The sequence below is a fragment of the Herpailurus yagouaroundi genome, unplaced genomic scaffold (assembly GCF_014898765.1).
Source record: "Herpailurus yagouaroundi ecotype Mexico unplaced genomic scaffold, PumYag 140, whole genome shotgun sequence".
NCBI classification, from domain to species: domain Eukaryota; kingdom Metazoa; phylum Chordata; class Mammalia; order Carnivora; family Felidae; genus Herpailurus; species Herpailurus yagouaroundi.
This window is the reverse complement of record NW_024412395.1, coordinates 49435254-49461097: the sequence shown is the minus strand read 5'-3', so window position 1 is coordinate 49461097 and position 25844 is coordinate 49435254. Positions and strand designations below refer to the sequence as shown.

Here is a 25844-nt window from a genome sequence, read left to right as displayed (position 1 = left end):
GATTTGCTTGATTATTCCATTTTCAACTACATTCTGCGATTGTAAATTCTTAGATCTTATTGATACTTTAGAGGTGGTAGTAACACATCCAGATGCTTTAACCGATGATCAGTCAGTAGAAATGTAATCACTGTCTAGGTAGGCACTTTAATTCAATATACTTTTTGTAGTCAAGTTTCCAGTGGCATCAGGAGGATGAGATTATGTGGCTGAGTGTGACTTCACAAAGCTAAATCACATGCAGAGTAGAGCCTCTCATTATTCCACCCTAGATTCCATGCCATGGGATCATTTTATCCCTGAGAGAATTTTATAAGGTGTTTTTGTACTTCTAATAATAAGGACAAGCCCCAATATTAGCCCCCGTGGCGTGGAATCTCACAGTTTAGTTAAAATTCCTTTCTTTTTCTTTAACATTTCCCTCATGTTATATTCCATGTCATTCATTGTAGAATGGAATGAGTAAAATGATGGAATGCGACATTTTCTTTGGATGTACAAAGAGTATCCATTGGCCCTCGGGTTTTTTATTGGAGATCTGGGAAATTGGGCCATGTATGAAAGGGAGAAAGAAAGTGCAGTAGAGCATGGGGTACATTTCAGATGAGCTTTGGCTGCACATCATCATCACAGTTAACCATTTATTGAGTAATTACTATGTGTCACACACTGGGCTAAGTATATTAAAGCTCACAAATGTGAAAGATAATTTTACCTTTAGCGACACGCTTGTGTGAGTATAGAAACACACACACACACACACACACACACACACACACACACACACACACTGAGGGCAGCCTCAGGTATGACAAACTGCAATTCAGTTTAGACGCTTGTTTGATTCACCAGCAATACTTTGAGGTGCTGCCTGACTTTGCAAGATACTTAAGTTAAACCTTCATCTAGGTTATTACCAGCTGCTGAGCCAGTTTCTTCTTACCCATCTACAGTTCTGGATGTTTGTGATAATGTCAGAAGGCCATGGGGACCGTGTCATGTCCTTTGGGAAGACATGGAGGTTCATAGTGGTTCTTTTGAGCACACTGCCATTTATCAATTTCTCTTTACAAAGTCTTCAAACAGACTTCTCACTATTACCATGTTCATTCGTAGCCTTTCAAGTAATTTTGGTTATATTCATTTGATACAGCCTGTCCCATCTTTATGAGATCCCTAACTCCTGTCACTTATCACTGAGAAACTACATTCTTTTATTCAACCACATTTTCTAAGAGAATGAATCTGTTGCTATCAAATGATCAATGTCATGTGAAAGGAGTTTCTTAATAGCATAAATTTAAATAGCTCATCTTAATAGTCCAACAAGCTCAAAGGCTGTTTGTATCAAATATAAGGTTGTGTCAAGTGCTACCTGTTCAACCTTTGCCATAAATTCTGACTCAGTGGCTACTAATGATAGAAAAGGATTGATGATGGCTGGAATTAACCTTGGCAAGAAAGAAAAGCAGAGTCATTGGGGCCAGTTATGAGCTAACTTACAGAGGTACACTTGAGGATTAATTCAGATAGTAGCGAAAGGGAAAATGTTTTTTGGTTCACTAAAAATGAAATAATAATTTTGTGCATAACCTCTGTTGAATGAATGCAAAGATGCAAATTACATATGGCAAAAATATATTTCACATCACTTCTGATCTTTCCTTCTGATAGAATCCAAATTGTTGAATTAAAACACACATAGGTGATTTTTTGTAAATGAAAAATATATCTTTTACATTGTAATGGGTTGTTGCTTTTTATTTTACGGTCACTAATACGTATTCATTTCACATTTGGACAGATACAGCAGATGGCGTATCTCAGGAGCTCTTCTCTGCTGGCTTGGTTGATGGTCATGATGTAGTTATAGGTAAATCATTTTCCAGTATACAGTGTCGTTTTGTTGGTCTATCAAATGTAAATGCATTCAGAAACAAAAGTTTTCATAAAGGAATAATTTACTCTGGATGTTTGAAAATTGTGTCTTGAATTCTTATCTTTTATGTGGAAGAACTGTGTAAGACTCCTATATCATTTTCTTTTTTAAAAAGCTCTTACTGTCATTCTGTCCCATTTAATAAGAGCCTCACTTACTGGGAAATGTAAAGAAGAGCCTAGAAGACCCAAAAGTCTATGATATAGAAAAATAAGATGGTATAAATTCCACATACCAAAGCACAGGAACCTCTGAGGTCCTCTGTCAGAGTTTTCTCTGTTCCTTCTTTGGGCACAGTTCTAATGAACTTAGATACTAGTTTTCCGAGCCATTAGCAAGATGAATCACAAGGTCTTAAGGTTGGATGTGACTTAAGAGATCATTCAGGACAGTTCTTTCATTGTGTGGACAAGGACACAAATTCCTGAAGGGATTCCATGTGTTTTCTGGAGCCATGCAGCTGGATTGGGACCGAGGCACTTCTCTTTGGGCACATGACTGTTTCTACTGCTTTGAGAATAAACAGCTGCATGGAGATGGGGTGCCCACTATATAGAGGCTTGCTTTCGGGAGCAGGAGATGACTGGAGGCCTCCCTGCATGGCATGGAGGGAGGGGGCAGGAAAGCTGTAAGAGATAGACACTATTATCTAAGAAAAAGTGTAGCCTGTAGGGTGAGGGTGAGAAGCTCCATGCTCCTTAGATAATCCTATTTGTGAAGATTTCATAATGTGGTCCATTGCTGGGTATTCATATTGATGACCCTAAGTAATCAAGATTAGTTAACATTGTACTAATGGTAACAATGACATTAATTAATTATATTGTTAATAATTATTATAACATCATATTAGGGTAATGTGTATTATGATCAAACTTTCTTCAAAAATAACCAAATTAAAAATGATGCTTAAAATGACTTTGGGCCCCATAATTGATGTGTTTTAACTTAAAAAAAAAATCACTTGCTCAAAATAAACCCTTTCCCCAGTGCTGTTGGAGTTTGTAACTGAGGGAGCTTTACGTGGATATGCTTCCCCATCAGAGTAGTCTGTTCCTGTAAACTACAATGTAGGTCATTATATAAATGAATTATTTTTGAGAGTAACTGAGGTTTTAGTGGCAGATTAGGATTCTCAGTAAAGAATCAGTATCAAATATGTTAATTTTTTAATGTTTATTTATTTTGAGAGAGAAAAGAGAGTGCAAGTGGGGGAGAGGCAGAGACATAGGGGGAGAGAGAATCCCCAAGCAGGTTCCGGGCTCTCAGGTGGAGCCCAACATGGGGCTCGATCCCTGAAACCAAACTGCGAAATTATGACCTGAGCCAAAATTAAGAGTTGACTCTTACCTGACTGAGCCACGGAGGCGCCCCTCTAATATGTTATTGACATACAAACAATATGTCATAAAGGTGAAGATACTTTGTAATTAGATATAATTAAGCTCTTTTTCCTTTCAATTGTATGTGATTTCCCAAGGAAGCTCTGATTCCTCTGCCAAGTGATGCATATATAAAGAGAGAGAGACATAGTTTAAAGCAAAGTGGCATACATACATATACATAGGTATGTGTGTATCTCTTGATATTTTCTGTCTCTCACACTTCCCTTTAAAATCTTGGGAGATATCATGGCCAGCTGAGTTCTTAGCAAAATGTTCTGATCAAATGTGAGGGAGAGCTTGAACAATGAGGTGAGTTCACCTTTGGTGTCTACCGTAAATTCCCTCTCAGAATTGTTTATGTTAACAGTTCCTTGGCAAAGATAGATGCTCTTTATTCTCATTAGAAAAAGTGAGCACATGCCTTTGTTTCCTGGTTGACCTGACAAAATAAGGAGAAAAGTTCATGGCTTGACCAAGATTAGCAAGAACTATGATCCATACACTATACAGCCTGAAATAAAAATTAATTAATAAATATAATAATCTTAAACTTATTTTAAATACCTACTAATGTCTGTTATTGGGCAAGAAGTTAAGGATGAAAGCCTTTTGACTTGAGTTAATCCTGGCAGGTGGTAAGGAACATGGAGAATAAGATTCATGGAAAGATACTAGGTTACATCTTTTTTGTAAGCATGGGCTTGCTTCAAGCCTTCAGTCAAATTTAGTATACTTCTTTTTTTTGCCTCAGTCTCAGTTGAATCTAAACTAAAGGATTTGGGGTTGTTAAGTTCTGTAAAAGAGGAAATTAAGGCAAAATTCCTGTACAGTTTATTGAGTGTGTTTTAAATACAATATCAGATAGCCTTTATTTTTTCATACTTTACTTATTCTGCCAAATATTTTTATTTTGGCTTTTCCCCCCTAATTGGAGCTAAAGTATAAGGTGTTGGAATAAGGCCAAGCATATGCAATTCCTCCTTATCTAATAGCACTAAAAATTAGCCTTTTTTTATTTTTGGATAATGCCTTACAGTGTTTGTGTATTTCACTTGATTAGTTCATCAGTTACATAAAGTAGAAAGGACAGGTTGTTTTTAATCAGTATTTAATGGATGAAAAGGGGAGGTCAAAAGATTCTGGGATGTTGTAACTTGTCATGGTCTTTGAACTTGCATCTTAGGACTCTAAGCCCAGAGCCTAACCCTGACCCTGACCTTCTGTGTACAATCAATCCAATGTCTTCAGCCTTGAAAAGTAGATCCAGATCATTTTAAATGATGGTTTTTTTTTTTTTTTTGTTTCTCTTGGAAAAATGAAAAGCAAATCTTTACTTGCTTTTCATACACCAGTAGATGCTTTGTATTTTAACTGCAGACTATTTGATAAACAGATAAAGTGTGCTTAACTGTCTTCCTGAAACCAGTCCCAGCAATTCTCTGCTCTCTCCTTTATCGTCTACCTCCCTCTTTACATTTGTATTTCTCGCATCTTACAGAAAGCCCTGTCTTTGCCCCAGCCCCCATTATAGCTATTTCCCTCCACCCATCCCCCTTACAGCTAAACTCCTCAAAAGAATTGCCCTTGACTGTAATCCTTTTCCTCCCACTGTCTCCTGAGCCCACTGTGGTCAGGCCTTTGACCTTCCCTCTCCACTCAGGCTGTGCCTTGGCAAAGCTGCACCCGGGGAGGGCGCTCACGTGGCACGTGAAGTGTCAAAGCACAGGTGGGTGTGGCTGGAGCAGAGTGACCCAGAGCGATAGAGGGAGGATCTGTGCTCTGTGAATGACAGCTTGCTGTGTTCCTGGTTCCTCAGCCCAGTGGTTTGTTCTCAGTTCCCCCACAACCACCTCCCTGCCCCCGCTGCCTCCCACTATGTGGCACATGAGCAGCCCTGGACAGAGCAGACAGTGCCTTTTGCCGTGATAACTTTTTTCATTGGTTTTTAAGATTTCATTCTTGGTTCTCCCACCTTATTGGTGTTTCCTTCTCAGTCTTTTTCGTTGGTTGCTCCTCATCTCTCTGACCTGTAAATATTGACATGCTCAAGGACCCTTTGGTTGGGCGTCCCCTCTTTTCTATAATAATCACTCCCTTGGTGATCTCCCCTAGTTTCATGGTATTAATGTTTTCATTCTCTAATTCCCAAATGTGTTTCTCCAGCCCAGACCTCTCCTTTGAATTCCGGACTCCTGTCCAGTTCCATTTGTGGTATCTTCTCATGAAAGGCTAGTAGCATCCCAGGTGTAATTAACATCTCCAGAATCCAGCCCCTGCTGTGTCCTCTCGATCTGCCCCTCCCCCAGCCTGCTCCCTGGGTTGATGTCATCTCTTTTCCGGTGCTGCAGCTGAGAGCCTGCATTGTCCTTGACTTCCCTTTCTCTCATACCTGACATCCAGTTTACCAGAATGTAATGGCCATTATTCCCATCTTGCTTCCCATCCAATTTCAAGCCTCTTTCATCTCTCAGTTGAATTACTGCATTCTTCCCTTTGCTGGTCCTCCAGCTTCTGTCTTTGCTGCCTTTCAGCCTGTTCCCTTCGCAGCATCCAGAGACATCCATGTAAAAAGTAAGCCAGATGTAAAAGTAAGGCCACATGTAGTGTGATTCCATTTATATGAAATGACCAGAATATGCAAATCCATAGAGTCAGAAAGTAGATTAGTGGTTGCCAGGGCCTGAGGGGGACACTGGTGGCAAGGGGGCGGGGGAGCGGGAGTGACTGCAAATGGGCATGGGGTTTCTTTTTGGGGTGATGAAGTTCTTCTGGAATTAGAGGTGGTAATGTTGCACAACCTTGTGACGGTACTAAAAACCACTGATTGTACACTTACCTCAATTAAGAAAAAAGCCAGATTACATTAATGTTTGAAATAAAAACCTCTAGTGGCTTTCCATCCCACATCTCAGTGGCTTACAGTCCCCTACATGATCCATCCCTGTCACTTCTCGGACATCCCTCTCTTCTTCTTCTCTCTGTTGCTCATTCTACCTCAGCCACATCAGCTTTTTTACTTGCCATTCTTTCTTCCGGGATATTCCTTCCCTAGGACACCTGTCTACCTCCTAGAGTCTAAATACTGCCTCTTTTTAAAATAGAATTTTTTTTAATGTTTGTTTATTTTTGAGAGACAGAGACAGCATGAGTGGGGAAGGGGCAGAGAGAGAGAAGGAGACACAGAACCCGAAGCAGGCTCCAGGCTCTGAGCTGTCAGCACAGAGCCCGACACAGGGCTCAAACTCACGAGCCGTGAGATCATGACCTGAGCCAAAGTCGGACGCTCAACTGACTGACTGAGCCACCCAGACGCCCCTAAATACTGCCTCTTAAAGGGGCCTTCCTTGACCAGCCTACTTAAAATTGCAGCCCAACCCCCACACCCCTTCCTCATTTATTAAAAAAAAAAAAAAACTTTTTAAGTTTATTTATTTATTTTTGAGAAGGAGACAGAGCATGAGCAGGGGAGGGGCAGAAAGAGAGAGTGAGAGAATCCCAAGCAGGCTCTGTGCCATCAGCACAGAGCCCAGTGCAGGGCTCAAACTCACAAACCATGAGATCGTGACCTGAGCCAAAATCAAGAGTTGTACACTCGACTGACAGCCACCCAGGTGCCCCTGCCTCCTCATTTAATCATTTTACTAAGTCTCTCCCTGTCTAACAGGCTATCTGCTTCATTTATTTAGTTAACCACATAAGTTTTCCCTGGACCATAAGTTCCTTAAAGGCTAGGATTTTTATCTGTTTTCTTAACTGTTCTGCTCCCACCGTCCCAAACTTTGTACTTCATATAGTTGGCACTCTGTGAATCCTTGTTAGAGATAAACAAATACCATTTTTATTTATTTATTTATTTATTTTTTTTAACATTTTATTTTTTACTTTTTTAACGTTTAGTTATTTTTGAGACAGAGAGAGACAGAGCATGAACGGGGGAGGGTCACAGAGAGAGGGAGACACAGAATCTGAAACAGGCTCCAGGCTCTGAGCTGTCAGCACAGAGCCCGACGCGGGGCTCGAACCCACGGACCGTGAGATCATGACCTGAGCCGAAGTCGGACGCTTAACCGACCGAGCCACCCAGGCGCCCCAACAAATACCATTTTTAAATACACGGGTATCTCATTTACTTTGGAAACAAAGGGTATTTTGATCCCAGGATCCCAGGTTTTTAAGAATCTTACTTTTGAGAGTGCAGAATTCAAGTAGTATTATATAAATATGAAATGTGTTCAACTTGACAACTATACAAAGAAAAAGTAGTCCAGTTAAGCTTAGAGCATTGGCATCTAGAGGTTTGAATGATTTCTTAATGTGTAATTTTCCATCTTCCATAATATAAAGCAGCTACCATTTAAATAGGTTAAAAATCTTTTTTCCCCCCATCAGAATTTTCTCCTGAATTAGACATGCTTGGGGCAACATTAAAAAAAAAAAAAACAAAACCTGAAAGAAGCAATAGTATATGTTATGGAGCAATGAATGTTATGACTTTTATTATAGACTTTTATTATAATGTAGCAAGCATACGTTACAACAAGTCTTCAGCACCTGGCTTCAGGGTAATCTGCCTTTAGTGTGGGAACCTTTACAAACCACAAATCTTTGGATTGAAGAAGCAACGGTGTAGTGACATGGAGTGATTGTTTTTGTGCAGAAGCAGAGCAGTGCAGAGATTCAATGCACTGTTTGTAGACTGCAGTCATAAACCCACTTCAGTTGTGCTTAAATGCAGCGCTACCTTGGGCAAGAAACAGGAGATGTTTTTAGGCCCTGTGTTAGTGGAAAGTGATAGATTGACAAGGCCTCCTGGGGGAGTGTTGGTTTGAAAAAAAGAAAAAAAAGGTTAACTTTGTAAGATGCAAAAGTTGGTGATATGCATGTATGAATTTGCTTATCTTGCCTGGCTGGGATGGCTGACAGCTCAAGAGAGACCAGTTCTGAGTCCCCATTTCAGTTGTTTCTAAGAAGGATCCCAATGATCCCTGACACAGTGAAGCAGCAGAGAAACTTGTTTCCTTTGCCTCCTCCTTGAAAACCAGCCAATCAGAAGTTTTCTCTGCAATAGCAGCACAGGGGAGGGGAAAATGTAACACCCAACTCACGTTCAAGACACAGCAAAGGTTCTGAATTTTGTTCAGGCCTTGTGATCCATGATATTTTTGAGTCTGTTTTGAATGGGTGTTAGAACCTCGGCAGTAGAGGGAACAGTGATGGGTGCTAACCTAGCCACTTGTCTGTCCTGCTCAGGGGCTCCTCCAGGGGTCCTATCCAGGGGCCGATTCCACAGTGGGTGAACCTGGGGGGAGGTGGCTGCTCAGCAGCTGCCTTCCCAAGTGCCTGCTGACTTCCTTGCTGGGTCTTTATACCACCATTTCCTGGCTTTTAACAACATGTGTGTATATATTTTTTTCCCGTAAGTGGAGTTTAGAACCAGATGTTAGAATTTCTGTTTCCTGAGAAGCGAGCTGTGTTTCTGCATTCATTTATGCAATTTTCCTTTGGTGGAGCTTCAGCCTAGCCGACTGGTTCTTACTGCACTGGAAGCTGATATTAGCTATGTGTATTCTCAAAGCACTCTCAGTGGACTTTTGGACATGTGTTCATGACCCCGGAGTGCTCTTTTCCTGCACACTAGAATCCTGTTCAAAACCTGTCTGCCCTTCAAGAAGCACCATAAATGCCATCTCCATGCAGGCTTCTCTGATGCTTGCCCCCTCCATAACAGATCCAGGACAGCTTTTCCTCGTGTGAATTCCAAAGAACTGTATTTTACCTTTAGAGACACGTGGCTTTCATCCTGCTCTGCTTTCTGGTGCCTGCCTTCTCTTTGTCTGGAGGCTAAGAGTGCCTTTAGGGCAAGGCCTGTCTACTGCTTTATTGAACCTCTACCATCCTTGCCACACACTTAATAAATATGCCTGCGGACAAAGGAATACATTTAACCTCATTTGGCAGACTTAATGCTGCAATAGTCCATGGATTGATAATTTATTTATATTGTTGTACCTTCTCAAAACTGAAGAGTAATTCACCATAACTGATGTTTTCCTATCTTTCTGCCCCCTTCACCTTTTTCTCTTCCATAAGAATAGACTTCTCACACGACTTTAGCGTCTTGCCTCTTGGGAAGGAAATATGGTGGTTCCAGAAGGCATTCTTTCTTCTTGAACTTGCTGAAGCTCCAGTGTTTGTCTCAGCATGGACCCTGACATGCCCATATCACTCTTTTCTTGGTTGCTTATGAAAAATGCACATTTCTGGATTCCAGCCTAGAGCCACATTTCTGATTCCAGCCTAGAGCCTGGAGTCTTGGGCTTATGAGTGTAGAAATTTGCTTTTATTTGTTTGTTTGTTCGTTTGTTTGAGAGAGAGCATGTGGGGGAGGGGCAAAGGGAGAGGGAGAGAGAATCTTAAGCAGGCTCCACACTCAGCATGGAGCTGGATGTGGGGCTTGATCTCACAATCGTGAGATCATGCCTCAAGCTGAACTCAAGAGTCCAGACATTTAACCGACTGAGCCACCCAGGTGCCCCCAAAGTTGCATTTTTTAACAAGCATCCCAGGTGATTCTAATACACAGTAGGATCTCATGGCTGCTGCTTTCTTTTCTGCTTCCGGTAACCTTTGGAAAGTGTTTTTAGCTTATTGTGTCATCTGTATCTTTTCCAATCTCACTAATCTTTGTTGCTTTTTTTTTTTTTTTTTTTTTTTTTTTTTGCCTTATTTGATTCTACTTTTTAAGAGTCTGTTTTAAAACTGTACCAGTTTGGGGCGCCTGGGTGGCTCAGTCAGTTAAACATCTGACTTCGGCTCAGGTCATGATCTCGTGGTTCATGAGTTCATGAGTTCATGAGTTCGAGCCCTGCATCGGGCTCTGTGCTGACAGCTCAGAGCCTGGAGCCTGTTTTGGATCCTGTGTCTCCCTCTCTCTCTGCCCCTACCCCACTTGCACTCTGTCTCTGCCTCTCTCAAAAATAAATAAACATTAAAAAAATTAAAAAAAAACTGTACCAGTTGACGTTTTAAAATTGGAGTGTGTGTAAATGGTAGAGATGTGTGGAGAAGCTTCATTGGTATAAATTTTTTACCATAATGAGTCAGTACAGTTTTTATGAGAACTGCTGCTGTCCAGGATGCAGGAGGTCCCCAGTGGCCCTTCAGCTTTTATTTCTAGATAATGGCAAAGTGTCTTGAGTCTCCAAAGTATGTAAGCAACAGAACTTTGCTCATTCGTGAGCATACTGGGTGTGTGAAGTGCCTTCTTCCCTCAGCTATAGCCAGGGATATTTTAGTCTGTTGTTAGTGATCTGGGATTTATTGAGGAGCACTATGCTCTTACAATGAAACTCTTGGGAAGGAGTGAACATATTCTCTTCTTTCAGTTCGGTGATTATGCTGTGATGTTTACTGATGTTGAAATTCAGTAAAGGAAAACTTCCGCTAAAAAATATTGTCTCTGTTATACAACTGGACTATGATTTTAAAGTGGTGACAGATTATAAAAAAGGAAGAAAAGTCCTGAAGTCCTTTCTGGGTTTTAGACAGGGTTGGGGTTAGTTGAATGATGTCAATAAATACAGTTGAGTGATTCCTGATTAAAAGTTGTCTGTATGTTAAGTTTAATAGTGTAAGGAATTAAGGACTCTAAGTGGCTTGGGAGAACTATACTGATTGTTCTTCCTTACATATATTTATCAGAAATAAATGTTGAGCAGTTTAATATGGTACATAGGGTTTAATATGGTACATAGGGTTTTAAACATTCAAAATGTGCCCCTACAAATTTGATTGTAGCTCATTGCTCCTGGCTTCCCAAGTATCTGTTTTTTGTTTTTTTGTTTTTTTTTTTTTTTCTATTTTAAAATACCTTTAGAAGTGCCTGGTGGCTTAGTCATTAAGCATCTGACTTAGGCCCAGGTAATATCTCACAGTTTGTGAATTTGAGCCCCGCATCAGGCTCTGTGCTGACAGCTCAGAGCCTAGAGCCTGCTTTGGATTCTGTGTCTCCCTCTCCACCCCTCCCTTGCTCACACACACACTCTCTCTCTCTCTCTCTCTCAAAAATTAATAAACTTCAAAAGAAATTTTAAAAATTAAAAAATCTTTATTGAGGTATCATCCCCAATATAGGAAAATTTATTTTAACATGAAAAATTAGTATACAAAAATTATTTTAAAGTATTTACAAGTGTTAATCTGGAACTGTCTAATATAAAAGTACCATGCTTTCAGATGAATGACTACCATTTCTAGCTGAATTCTCAAATACTCAGAAATCAAGCTCTTTGGAAAGGACTAGAATCAGTGTTGATGATTAAATATTGAAAGAGCTGTTTGTTCTGTGCAATGCTGGGACCAGCACATAGAATGTGCAGAGCACATAGAAACACACACTCAGCGTTAATTTAGTCACAAACCTAAGTTAATATATTTTTAAGTTCATTTGATTGCAACAGAAAGACAGACTGAATTAAAACATAATTCTTATTTTAACAGAGTATACTTTTTATAGTCTGATGACCATCCCCTCCCCCAAACCTTAAGGGAATTAAACAGAAGAAACGTTTTCTTAGAAAACCAAGTCAAAAGCTAAAATAAGCTTCCCACACCTGTGATGAAGTTCACTGTCAGCCCCAGTCGCCCCCTCTGCTTATCTGAAAATTCTAATGGAAAATGATTGAATATCCAGGTAAGGGTTGGCAGACTTACTGTTTATAAAGACATTCTGAGTTAGGGAGGGGACAGTTTAAAATTACCTTTCAAAATATGGGCAAATGTTATTTCCAGGAACTTGTAGAAAAGCATAAAATAACATCTGTAATTTCCCCCAAAGATGTTCTCAGTTTCTTTATTACATGATTATGAATTAGTGCAGCAGTAAACCATACTGTAAGCCCTAATTTTCTAATTAACTTTGTCACTTTTTATTTAGTTAGGAGGTGTGGATCCTTTTTAAAACCACTGATATAGATAGACTCCAGTTAGGATCTGTACTTAATTTCACTTAAGTGAAACAAGAGCTTGCAAATGGATTAGGCCTAGATACTCCAGATGAATGACTACCATTTCTAGCTGAATTCTCAAATACTCAGAAATCGAGTTCTTTGGAAAGGACTAGAATCAGTGTTGATGATTAAATATTGAAAGAGCTAACTTAGTTAGCAGAGTCTTGCTTTTTTCAATTACTTCAGATTGTCCTGTTTTAATTTATGTTAATCCGTATTTTAACTCTAGAATCAGATATGCCTGACGATTGTATTCAATCTAGCCGAACTTTCTGCCTATGAAATTACAATAAACTCCAAATTACCAGTCCCTACTTGTAGTGACAATATCTTTCTGGTGAAAGTAAAGTAGGTTTATTCTGGTACAGGAAACCTGGTCTTTCTAATATTATCCATTTTTTTTTAACACTACCAGCTGTGTAGGATTTAAATTAAACGGCTCTTTTCCTGCACAGTCTATTCTATTAGTAGATTGATTTGTTTTTGGCTATAGTTAGTGTGTGTGTGTATGTATTTACCCACTTCAGAAATCTCTGGGCCTACATGAATCCTAACTATTCCATCAATAATACAGTATTGTAGATACAAGTACATGCCCAGCTGTGCTTGTTAATAGATTCGAGGCAGATCTCCTAATCCCAAACCAATTCTCTATTTTTTTTTCTCTACTAATTGAGATAAAGGAGAATATACTGCCTCCTAATCTCTTGTATAACAGAAAATAGAACTCCCTGTTTACCCAATCAAAAAATTTTGAAGCCAAGAAAGAAAATTAGGTCAACATTTTTGATGCAATGTGGGCTTGTCATCACTATTTTTTAGCTTCATGTCTAATTATAATCTTACATTTATTTGATCCTGTAGCTTGCATTTGCTTACCATTTTATAAAAACAAAGAAGTTCTTCTTGCCAAACCCAAGAAAACCTAGTTTTTATTCTTGCATTGCTAGGTTGAGTATCCAAAAGGTGTATAAGAACGTTTTCAGCCCAGATTCATTTTAAGGCTAGGAGAGACCTTGACTGACCGCATTGTAATAGATTGAGCATTAGGTCTTTTTTCATCACATTTACACTTTTCCCATTGTATCATCAACATTTGTGTCCAGTTGTGTTCCTGAGCCAACGTTCATCAGAAGTAGCCACTGTACTGTGTAAGCCATGGCAAGCATTCTATAAATGTTGGTTTTCCTGGAGGATTTCATGTTGGGTAAGACATAAAGACCACCCAGTAAGAATTTGTAGTTAGGAAAACATTTGAATAACTGTGGGTGCAAACTCACAGGCCTGGCTCTACAGTCCTCTGGCCAGGTACACTGTGATGGACTGCAAAGAAGGAGCTACCTGTTAGACTTGGGAGGGAGGTTTGTTTTTTTCTTTTTGGGGTGGGGGGGTGCCTAACTTTTTAATAGCAAAATGCCTTAATCTTCACCCTTAGGGAAGTTGGTCTGCCTTCAGAGGTTTGTTACTTGAAATGAGAACATCCCATTCAAAGTATCTTTTCAGTAATAGACCCCCAGGAGGACTAATTTGTAGCAAATTTTGAGACTTATACCAGTTTGTGATTGTTAGCTGGGTCTTTAGAAACTCAATATGCTCATGCCTCTTTCTTCACTGGATGAATGGTTCTGGGGTCAGAATTCTGCCAGCTCTCTGCTCTTTCTCATCTGCCTGTGATATGCAATGCCAGAAGGACAGGAAACGGCTTCCAAATTGCTTAGGCTATAACCTTGCTTCCCTTCCCTCTGAGTTGACTGTCAATTCTTCACATATTTTTCTTAAGGTTTTGCTTCTGATTGTCGTAGTTGTCAGTGGAGCTGAGTGGTAAATTGAAAATGGCATGCACTTGAAATTTAACATCCAATAGAAAGGTAGAATACAAATTAGAGGACATGATTTGGACAACACTATTCTTGGGAAGCATAAAAACATAGATAGTTCTGGGGGACACCTGGGTGGCTCAGTTGGTTGAGCATCCAACTTCAGGCTTCGGTCGTGATCTCGCAGTTTGTGAATTCGAGCCCCACATTGAGCTCACTGCTGTCAGCGCAGAACCCCCTTCAGATCCTCTGCCCCTCTCTGTCTGCCCCGTCCCTGCTCATGCTTTCTCAAAAATAAAAAATTAAAAAACAAAACAAAACCTTATAGATTGTTCTGACTGATGGGCTTCTCAGCTCCTGCTGGAGCTCTCAGGATTTCTTTAAAAAAAAAAAAAAAAAAAAAAAAGGGTTAGCTTCAGTGCTCATAAAAATTGTTACCAGGTAAGGAATCAGTATGAGAAATTGTTGATATTTTCTTAGGGTGGATTTTTTTTTTAACATCAAAAACATAGAACTTTATACTTAAAATAACTGAACGGTGCTTTCTGTAGTTAATTAGCAATTATTAAATATAACACCTCAGGCTTCTTGCCATAGTCTGAAATATCCATGTATTTCAAATGTCTACAGACCAAATAGCTGTTAGCCAAGGAGAACAGAAATTCCCCTGGGATATTACTGAGTCCCCAAAGGAATGTGTCCCAGGGGCCACATTGCTTTGTCTTGCTGGTTGCCATGCGGGTGGGCTCACTGGCTCCCCTTATTCCCTGCCCAAGAGACTGAAGCATCCTCACTGGTGAAATAGCACCAGCCAGCATGAGGGACCCAGTGCCCACAACAGTGGTGCTGTTTTTTGAAGGTCCTTGGGCACTTCCTTATTATCGGGCCAGAGTGGTACTTGCCTCCATGCAGAAGTGGGAACAAGGGCCTTCTACCACACTTTGTCATGCAGGCCCCGAAGCTGCCCTACTTCATTTATTCAATAAGCAGAGCATGTAATCTACTCTGTGCCAACTACACCAAATGAACAAAACAGAGTTCTTGTGTCCATGAAGCTCCCAGTGTAACAGGAGAGGAAGACACAGGTGTGGGTAACATTAGAAATTGTGAGACGTGCTCTCAAGGAAAAAGGTGCTCTTTTGCGCTATAAAGAAAGTAATAAATAAGGGTCCTTATTTAAATTTTTTTTTTCAACGTTTATTTATTTTTGGGACAGAGAGAGACAGAGCATGAACGGGGGAGGGGCAGAGAGAGAGGGAGACACAGAATCGGAAACAGGCTCCAGGCTCTGAGCCATCAGCCCAGAGCCCGACGCGGGGCTCAAACTCACGGACCGCGAGATCGTGACCTGGCTGAAGTCGGACGCTTAACCGACTACGCCACCCAGGCGCCCCAAAGGGTCCTTATTTAGATGCAAGAGCAGAGTCAGCCCCTCTGAGGAAGAAACATGTGAGTGAACTCTTAGATTCAGCCTGGTCACACAGGGCAGAGGTATGGCTTGTGCAGAGATAATGATCTTGGTAAAACATGACCAGTGTGGCCAGATCAGGTGAATGAGGAGAGGGTGATGTGAAATAAGGCCTCAAACAGAACACCAGGGCCAGATGGTACAGGACCTTGTAAATAGCCATTCACCATAGTGCCTTGTTAAAACCAAACCCTAGCCGTTCAATTTTCCATTGAGTCACTATGTAGGTAAAGTATAGAACTTGAACCTTTCCTGCCTCTTTTTTTTTTTTTTTTTTTTTTTTTTAATCAAAGAGGGCAAATAAATGCTTTCTTCTAGCCTCATTCACCTGCAGGGAGTCTGTATGCACAGTTTACCTGGGCTCAGATCCCTTTGTTGCCTGGACTTGATTCCCACTTGGCTGAGCTGTGTAGGAACCACAGAAGGACAGGGCAGTAGTTCTGGAGGACTTGAGAATTAAAAGCTGAAATGATGTTTCAACATTCTGTGTTCATTTAACTTTGAGGGCATTGGAAAGTGACTTGTAAGTTAATGTTTAGGGACCAGGAGAGCTTCAGAGATGCCTTCTAGTAATTCTGAATCCAATTATTCTATCAAAGGGAAATTAGGATTTCTGGAAAAGGAAAGACTTGGACATTAATTGCAGATATATGCCTTCATGTATATTCCCAAGGAGAATGAAGTATATTTTCCATTTCATAATATTGCCTTAATCTCACACAAATTATGGTGTGGGCTAAGGTAGCACTAATATATACAGTAGAACTATTTCCATTATAGTAGAGTACTGAAGATATAAAATATTCATGTTCTTTGGGTTAAAGCAGACTTGCCATTTCAAGTCCATTAATTGCAGTAGAATTTAGTGAAATTTCTTTCAGGGACTAATACTCTAATTACCTAAATTAAAGTAGGCATTCAGGTTAGCCTGATGTTCAGAACACAGGCATAGTAAAATAAGTTCTTGTTGAACTAACCTTTGTCTTGGTGATCTGGATACGGAGCTGAGACAATGTTTTCTCGCAGTGGTGATTTCTAGAGTGTTTATAAACTAGTAAAGCTGTCTGATAGCACTGGCCATTCCTTTTTTACCTTCTCTATGCAGTACTTGCTAGGGAAATAAAAGCTTTCCAAAATTTCTGGAGTAGGGGAGTAGAGATAATAAAAACATTGAATGGCATAGAAATTACTGTACAGAACTCTATTTAGCCTCCAATTTTATACAGGCTCCATTAACTGATATCTCCTGTAATTATTTAAATAACTGACTGCATCTTCTGTACCTACATACAGAACTGGCAATGCGATTTGCAGGGCCAAGCACAGAATGAAAATATGGGGTCCCTTATTCGAAGAATAATAAATTCAAAACGGTCCCAACAGAGGATTATGGCCAGCACAGAGCACCTCTGTGCTCGGGGCCCTGTGTGTCTGCACAGACCGAAGTCCCTGACCAAGGGGCTTGGAGGGAGCAGCAGCATTTGAGGATGTCCCCTGGCCCTCTGTCTCCAGTGCCAAGGAGCTGCTGCTTGTGTGAGGCTCCTGCTCATTGGTGACTTGCTGACTGGGAGGTCTTGATGTGGAGCCAGACCCATTCTGTTTTAATTTCTGCTCAGTGCAGAATTCAAATACTGCTTCAAAGCCCACCTTTATTTCTTCTTCCTAATGAACTTTCTTCAGTGGCAATAGACTGATTTAAACCTCCTCTATCTCATCTCTTGCCATACTCTTCTAGTTTTTCTGTATCCTTCTGTAGGGCAGTGTCCATCATTATCCTGTACAGACTCCAGAGTCCTAATGTGATTTGGGGGTTTCAGAGCTTATACATAATGGGAGTACCACATTTCCACTAACGGCATCAATTGCTATACTAGAATTTCAGGTAATATAAATACCATTTCTTATACTTCACTTGATAGCAGAGTAAACTACTTTGTTAAGTTGTTAAATGTTTTATTATGAAATAATTCAAATTTGCAAAAACAAAAAGTGGGTAAAACACTGCAGTCTTACTCCTCATCGAGATTTAATTGTTACTGATATATTTGCAGCATATTGCTCCCTGCTGCATCCCCATTGGCAATCTTTTTTCCATCTGGATGCTACTTCCCCAACATACTCTTATTCTGTGTTTGTATAGTTGAGTTTTATGACCGGGAGGCCTTAACTTTGTCTAATATACTTTTCTTTGTGTGGGCCCATTATAGAGTCTCTATAGCGGTACTGGAGACTCTCTCCAGGGAGTTCTAAAATCAACGTTCTTTCTGGCATAATTTTTAAGTTTATTAAAATTCTATGAAATGAACCTTGAAAGCATTATGCTAAGTGAAAGAAGCTAGACACAGAAGGTCACATATTATGTTTCCATTTATATGAAATATCCAGAATAGATAAATCCATAGAGACAGAAAATGGATCAGTGGCTGCTGGGAGCCAGGGGGACGCAGGAATGGAGAATGACTGCTTAATGGGTATGGGGTTTTCTTCTGGAGTGATGAGAACGCCTTGGAACTAGACAGAGGCGGTGGTCGCACAATGTTTTGCATGTACTAAACCACCCAATTGTTCATTTTAAAAGAGTTACTGTTATGTGAAGTTCATCTCAATAAAAGACACTGTATGAAATTATATTTAATTATTTGGAATTTAGCATCATACATAAATACTGAAATCAGTAATGTTGGTGTTTCTTTACTAGTAACTATTGTGAATATTGTTTACTATATACCCAGTCTGAAGAACTACCTTTTTCTTGGTAGGTGAGAAGGTGGTTATTGACAGTGTAGCAATTCTTGCAGATACATAGTGTTTCAAGAGCAAATTAAGTTCACATAATATTTGAGACCGTGGTTTCCTTATGCTCCTAGCAAATGGGAAGCTCTGTAACTTTTTAGTAACATCTTAGGTATTGGTATGTTCTCTCTTGCCATTCACTCAAGCTGTTCCCTGGTTTAAGATGGTATTCCAGATTGGCAAATGAAGTTTACCTCTGGGGAGTCTCCAAAGGAATGTCCTTTGGACAGAATTGTAAAAATGGCTTCGTTTGTATGTAGCCTATAAACATTCATTACCAAATTAAATATACTATTCCTAGCAGATTGTGGTATTTTAAGAAACTTCTGAGAGGGAAGAAATCTTTCTTTGTAGTCCAGTATGTTTTTGTATGAACACAATCAGTGCCCATCAGAGAACCACACCCACTGGGTAAAAATTGACTCTTAATGTTTTGAAGAATTTGAATGATTCTCTGGAAGAACATATTTTTCAATTGGAATCATTTAAGCTACAAGTAAGAGAAAATAGTTAAAATGGCTTAAACAAGAACTTTAGTGCATAGAACTGGAGATCCAGAGGAAAGGGGGGGTTTCAGGGTTGTTCAGCATCCCCGCGGCATCGGCCAAGGCCAGAATCTTAGCCCAGGTTCTCTTAGCCCAGGTGCTCCAGATTTGACGTTACGCCACAGCTCATCCCTTCATTGTCCTAAGAGGCTTCCAGTGGCAGACAGTGCTGCATGTTTCCTAATCCACATTTGGCTTTTTGTGGTCCTTTCTAAGGAGCAAGAAAGTTTCTCTCGTGGAAGCCGCCTTTGTCACTCACGTCCCTAAACAGACCTAGTGGGGATGGGGGCTGAGATTTCCATGAACCCACTGTGGGGCATCAGCCACCGTAATCACTGCTGGCCCCATAATAATCTTGTTAGATAGTCTTACATCATCTTTTCAAGTCGTCTACATTCTAGGAATAGAAGGGTCTTTAGAATACTTGCTGTTTTCAGGTTATGCCATGGTAGTGTAACATTCTTTCAAATGTGCTATTTAGATGTGCTGTTTACAGACCAATTTCAAAAGAGGAATATTAAAGAGGAGTAAAAAGCAAAATGCACCTTCATTTTTGCTCATAATTAGTTGGTGAGCATCCCATACTTGACAGAAGAACAAAATCTACTTTGTTTCTGCACCTTTATTTGGTGTGCTACATAGGTTTGTTTTTAATAGACAAACCCTCTTTCTTAAAAAAATTTTTTAAATGTTTATCTTTGAGAGAGAGAGAGACACAGTGTGAGCGGGGGAGGGGCAGAGAGAGAGGGAGACACGGAATCCGAAGCAGACTTCAGACTCTGAGCTGTCAGCACAGAGCCCTGTGGGGTCTTGAACTCACAGACTGTGAGATCATGACCTGAGTTGAAATCAAGAGTCCGACACTCAACAGAAGGAGTCACCCAAGACACCCCTAGACAAACCGTCTTTTACAGTTAGTACACTCTTGGTGCCTCATTGCTGATTGTATTGTTTTGTTCTGTTCTCGTAACTACACTTGGTATGCAAAATTCAACCTTAATTATGTATTATAGACTTTCCCCTGACTTTATGCCATGACTCCTTTTGTTTGAATATGTTAAAAAATAAATTCCCAAACTGTGAAAAACTGGTTTTTAAAATGACTTCAGTCTACATTTTCGATCTCAAGCCTTAATTTAATCACATTTCTTGAGGAAATGAACCTAGACAGTCTTAATTGAATGTCTCTGTGCCTGTGGAATTCTTTTCCTCTGTTGGCATACCAAAATTGAAATCTGTTGAGCTTTAAGTTTTTACCGCAAAGCCTCTGAACCACAGTTTAGTCAATAACTCATCCCACATCCTCTTTTCTTTTCTGCTCTGACTCCCAATTCCCGACAGTTCCTTCAGTGTTGTGCTTATAGTGCCGAAGTTGCATCCTTCTGGCCCGAGGTTTGGATCTTGCCTACAGATGTATCTTGTTTGGCTTGGGCAGTGTTTTTAAATTTTGGAATTAGTTGCCAACATTTAAAAAATGAGAGAGCTGACCTAAGAATCCAGTTTTGGCTTGCCTTAGAAAAACCAGATCTGAAAACAATTGGGCATGAAATCCTAAATGGAAAAAATTCTGCCCCCTCCTCTGTGACTGATTTATATTATCTCCCTGGCCCCTGAAGATTTGTGAGTTTCCAACCCCTGTAGAGTGCATCAGTGCTAACTGATGCCATCCTGTTGTCTTCCTTCATAAATATCATGCCATCTCTGCAGACCCAGATAAAGTTAAAGATTATTTTTCTAAGCAGAGCACAAGCATGATTGTTCCCTCTTTGATCAGGCTAGCGATATAAGGCGTCTGCAGCTTTTTAAAGACTCCCTTTCCCTTACAACTCATTGGAAATCACCAGCATCCTTAGACAAGGCCTTGGACCAGAAGAATTCAGCGTGCACTTAATAGTCCAGTTTTGGAAAAGTTTAATACCAGGCCAGTAGAACATAAAGTCCTAACCTGTTTCCCGTGAGGGAGGAGGAGCTACACACACCGTGAGGGTTGACACTGGATAGCAGAGGAAACTCGGAATCCTTAGGGAGCCAGGCCCTTGGTCAGTTGTGGCTTGGGTGCCCACACGAGCACCCCAATTAAGAACACCCACAGTGACGGTCAGTCCTGCCGATACTCCCATCTCCTAGGCAGATTCCCTGGTCACTTATTAATACTTTCTTGATCTTGCCCATTAATGCCAAACTCCGTCAGTGTGTGGTCCCCACCTAATGTGCAAGACCGCAGCATTAACAGAGCACGCTGTATTCAGATGACTAATAAAGCAGCAGGTACAGCAGCAACACACAGTATTCTCGCTCAGAGATGATTACGATATCATCCTAACATCCCGTTATTGCTTTTGGGGATTATAGTTTTGACCTCACTCCAAGACCTCTTCCACCCCCATCAGACAAACCCATTTTAAAGCTATAACACACGTCTCCTTACATCTTTTCAAGCAGATTATTACTCCTTCCCTGCCCGCCCCCCACCCGTTCCTGTAGCCTGTTCCACACACCAGGGTACTGCCCAGGGCTGAATATTCCAACACTAAGGACAATCTCAGACCAGGCACACAACTTCCAAGTGATGTTCTGCTCTCGGCTTAGTGTTTCTGATTTAGATGTTTATCATGGGAAGTCCCATCTTTGGGGAAGTGTGTTAAGTTGGAAGAAACACTCATGTTCCCTTAGTAGTGACTTAGGTGGCCATTATAACATTTTTTATAATTAATAGGATTTTGCAGTCTAGCAAGGTTTGAAAAGTGTTTATAACAACTACTAAGCATTCTGTATAGTAAATGTTTGTTACTTTACCCAACTAGGTAATCTGAATTGTCCTTAAAATTGAAGCTAGTCTGTTCCATTTCACCATGGCAACCCCTTGAAATCCAAGTTTCTAATAGGTCATTGCCACTTTGGACTCTGAGCACTGTGGGTGGCCGTGCCTGGTAAAATGTGATTTCCGGGAAATGCTGGTCATTCAGTGGCTTTGTTGAGTGAGTTCACTAATCACTGGACTAAGCTCCACACCAGGGTTTTTTTTGTGTGTTTTGTTTTGTTTTGTTTTGTTTTGTCTGCTTTGTTGACTGATCTATCCCAGAGCACTCAAATGGAAGAATAGGATGATACTGGGTGCCTAGTAGATATCCAATAAATATTTGTCAAATGAATGAATGATCAAATTAACTTAACACATACCATTCTACATCCTATAAAAATATGTGAGGTTCTTGGTGCTGTTGGGTCTCGTTGGTCTTCATCACATCACTGGCATGTGTTGGCAGTAAAAATTGGGGGTCTGCATTTGTACAGTTCAGATTTATAGACTAAGCAGGATGGGCATTCCAGAGGTTTCTGCCTTCCAGAATTACATCTCAGAAACCAGAAGCCGGAATGCGGCCGTTTCTTACTTACTACATTACCCAGGCAAGAATGAATTCATCATTTTCATCTCACCATTTCTCATTAAGAGCCTAATGCCAGTATCTCGTCCAGAGCAGTGCCAAATTTCACATTTTGCTTAAGTAAGAATTGAATGTATGTTTGAACAGCAGACTGCGGGTCTCTGGCAGATTAACTTTTTTGGAAATGGAAAAAAATATATATTTAACTGACCTGCAGCCAGTTAGAAATAAATCCTCTGCATAGACTTGCCAAAATGTCACTTGGTTGTGAACAGGGCTCCTCATTTGTCCTGTGAGACCCTGCGTAGCAAATGTCAGGCCACCGCAGACTCTTCTGTCCCTCTCTTGTTCTCTCAGGCAGCTGCATCTTTGATAAGGTGGTTTTGTGAAGAAATATAATTGTGTTCCTTTATTTGTGTTCTTGGCTACATTTTTACCTTGGTGAACTATCTGTAGGATGAGGAATTTTTTTTTAATATAGTTTCTAGCAACCATTTACTTGGTGTGTAACTGTGTTTCTGATTTCTTCCTAAGCTTTTAACCTATTGCTTCCTCTCAGTTAGCCCTGGTATTAATATCACACATCAAGTTCTGTTCTTACCAGCAGCTGGAAACTTTAATCTACCTTCACCATGTTTAAAAATAAGTTCACAAATGCAATCTGGGTGGACAAATTTAATCATCATTTTCCTGTTGCTTAACACCTTGTGTATTTAGGTATACTTCCGATGGATGATTGATGTGTTTCCTTTTTTTAGTTCAGAATTTCCTGCAATTTAAAAAATACCCTGACTATAATATATATGATGTAAATGATACTCATTTCAACTAAGTGTTTCATATTTGCTCCCCTAGAAAAACATACCTATTGCTGAATATACAAATAGGGTTGTCAGCTTAAAAACTGTCTCCTTTTTAAATTTCTTGAGTAATTTTTCTGCACTTAGAGTCCAAATTGTCACCTTGGTCTCATTACTTCCATCACCCACTGCTGTCTGGCCGTCCTCACCAGGACCTCCTAGGCGTCCAGTTTATCACCACTCTTCCAGTATTGGTTGAACATTTAGCATCTTGATTTTGTTTGTTCTTGTTCTTGCATAAAAATCAAATAGGGGGCACCTGGGTGGCTCAGTTACTTCAGCTCAGGTCATGCTCTCGCGATTCATGGGTTTGAGCCCCATGTCAAGTTCTGTGCTGACAGCTCAGAGCCTGGAGCCTGCTTCCAATTCTCTGTCTCCCTCCCTCCCTCCCTCCTTCTCTGCTCCTCCCCTATGCGTGCTCTTTTCTCTCTCAAGGATAAATAAACAAAAAAATTTTAAAAAATGGAATTAAATCCCTACTACTACTGGTTCTTTGGGGACAGTGGGTAGCAATGTGTATTGGGTAGCAGAGGGAGTCCCACCTGAGAATAGCTACATAGGACAGTTGATGTGATGAGTTGCCCATAAGGATCAACTCTCTGATGCTATTACTTTTAAAATCACATGTATGGTCCCACATTCACCACAGATTCTTTTTTAAGTTTATTTATTTATTTTGAGTGACAGAGAAAGAGCACAAGCAGGAGAGGGGAAGAGAGAACCCCAAGCAGGCTCCATGCTGTCAGCATGGAGCCCGACTCGGCTGATCTGACGAACCGTGAGATCATGACAGCTGAAATCAAGAATCAGACGCTTAACCAACTGAGCCACCCAGGTGCCCCTCACCACATAATTTTTTATTCCTTGTTTTGAGGAATGACTACCTCTATTGTTTGGGGATGATCAAGGTGGCCATTCCTTGTAGCTGGCAAGTGATGGAACATTGCTCACACTCTTCAACCCTCCCTAGCCCAGTGTCAGCTGTATCAGCTAACAGATGTCATTACTGAGGGAAAAAGTAACAGCTGGGAGTGCTGCTCCCCTTGGTGTGTGGGGGCTGAGCACTCTGGGCAGAGGGTGGCGAGTGTCTTCAACACTGCTCTCAATTAAAGCCGTAGGTCATCGATTGTTCCCTATTTACCGCCGTAGCTGCCCTTCACCCTCACACAAAGCATAAAGCATAAGGAGGCAGTTAAGCTGCCCATCTTCTCACCCCTTCTCCTGCTAGAGGCAGTCTTCCGAGTATACCCAATACCATAGTTTTTTTAGGTGGTTTAAAATTTTTTTTAACGTTTGTTTATTATTGAGAGACAGAGACAGAGCACAAGTGAGGGAGGGGCAGAGAGAGAGAGAGAGAGAGACGCACACAGAATCCGAAGCAGGCTCCGGGCTCTGAGCTGTCAGCACAGAGCCCAATGTGGGGCTTGAACTCACAAACTGCTAGATCATGACCTGAGCCAAAGTTGGACGCTTAACCTACTGAGCCACCCAGGCATCCCTAGGTGGTTTTAAACATGCTCATTCAGTCAAGAATTTTACATGTGGGTTTCTAAAGTCATCACTGAATATAAACTAAATCTGCTCTGTCACTGTCTTCTACTCCAGCAGTATGTTTCTTTCTCCTTATGTTAACAAGGGAAACCATCTAAGGAAAAAAGTGTTTTGTTTTTGTTTTTTCCCTTAAAGCAGGAAATAAGATGTAGAAGCATCAACAACAAAGTAATCCTCAGAACAGCTTCACCTTTCCACAGCTTTAACTGGGACTAGCTATCAAGTTTTTGAATAGTTGAGGTGTCTAAAAAATCGTAGCTGAAAGGCACTAAGATAAAAAGATGATGGTATTGTATTTTGGGTCATATCAGCCCTAATTTTTCTAAAATGGTCATGCTGGAGAACGTGGAGGGCTTTTTGATAGTGTTGCACTTCCTCTCTTGGCTCACTGTTCAGGTCCCCAAGGAGATCGCCATACAGGCCTCATGACTGCCTTACAGGAGCAAAAATACCTTTTAGGCAAGATAGAAGCCACACTGGTGACAGCTCTTTGATGTAGGGTAGAGGACCCCATATGTGAGGGGCACCAGTATTGCCTCTTAGATCCTGGTTTTTATTTTTAAGTACCTGCCTTAAAACAGTAAGTCTGTTTTAAGATGGTGGATATCTGGGAGGCAGCATGCACTGTGGTTACGCATACAAGTTCTGGTGAGCCAACCTGCCTTGTTCAGATCCTGTCTCAGCCCCTTCCAAGCTGTGTCATTTTGAGCAAGGTACTTCCTCTCTCTGTGCCTCAGTTTCCTCTGTAAAACGGGGCGGATGCTAGTTCCAACCTCAGAGGGTGACTATGAGGCTTCTAAGCATAGAGCATGATATGTATAGATACATATAGAGCATGGTAAGTCTCAGTAAATATGTTATCATTAACTATTAATAGTTTTATTTATCCAAAAGTAACAATTTCACTGTTGTCGTTGGCAGAATTCTTCAAAGTCAAAATGCAGAACTGCCAACCCAAGCACTTGGGCCACCAGTGGTCATTATAAGTCAGTGAAATTAAAATCTTTAATTTAGAGGAACGCAGAAAGATATGATTATTTGGGGGTTATTTGGAAGTGTCACTATTCCCTGGGTGGCTTTATACAGTCTGAT

At 40.6% G+C, this 25844-nt stretch overlaps 1 protein-coding gene across 1 annotated transcript in view; it reads left to right on the top strand.

The window, feature by feature from the left end:
* Positions 1-25844, top strand: part of STK39 (serine/threonine kinase 39) — a 311613-nt gene that overhangs the window by 242989 nt on the left and 42780 nt on the right. Inside the window, exon 18 of the mRNA XM_040474668.1 lies at positions 1805-1873. Coding sequence (XP_040330602.1) covers positions 1805-1873 — 69 coding nt within the window. The remainder of the gene's footprint in view (positions 1-1804; positions 1874-25844) is intronic.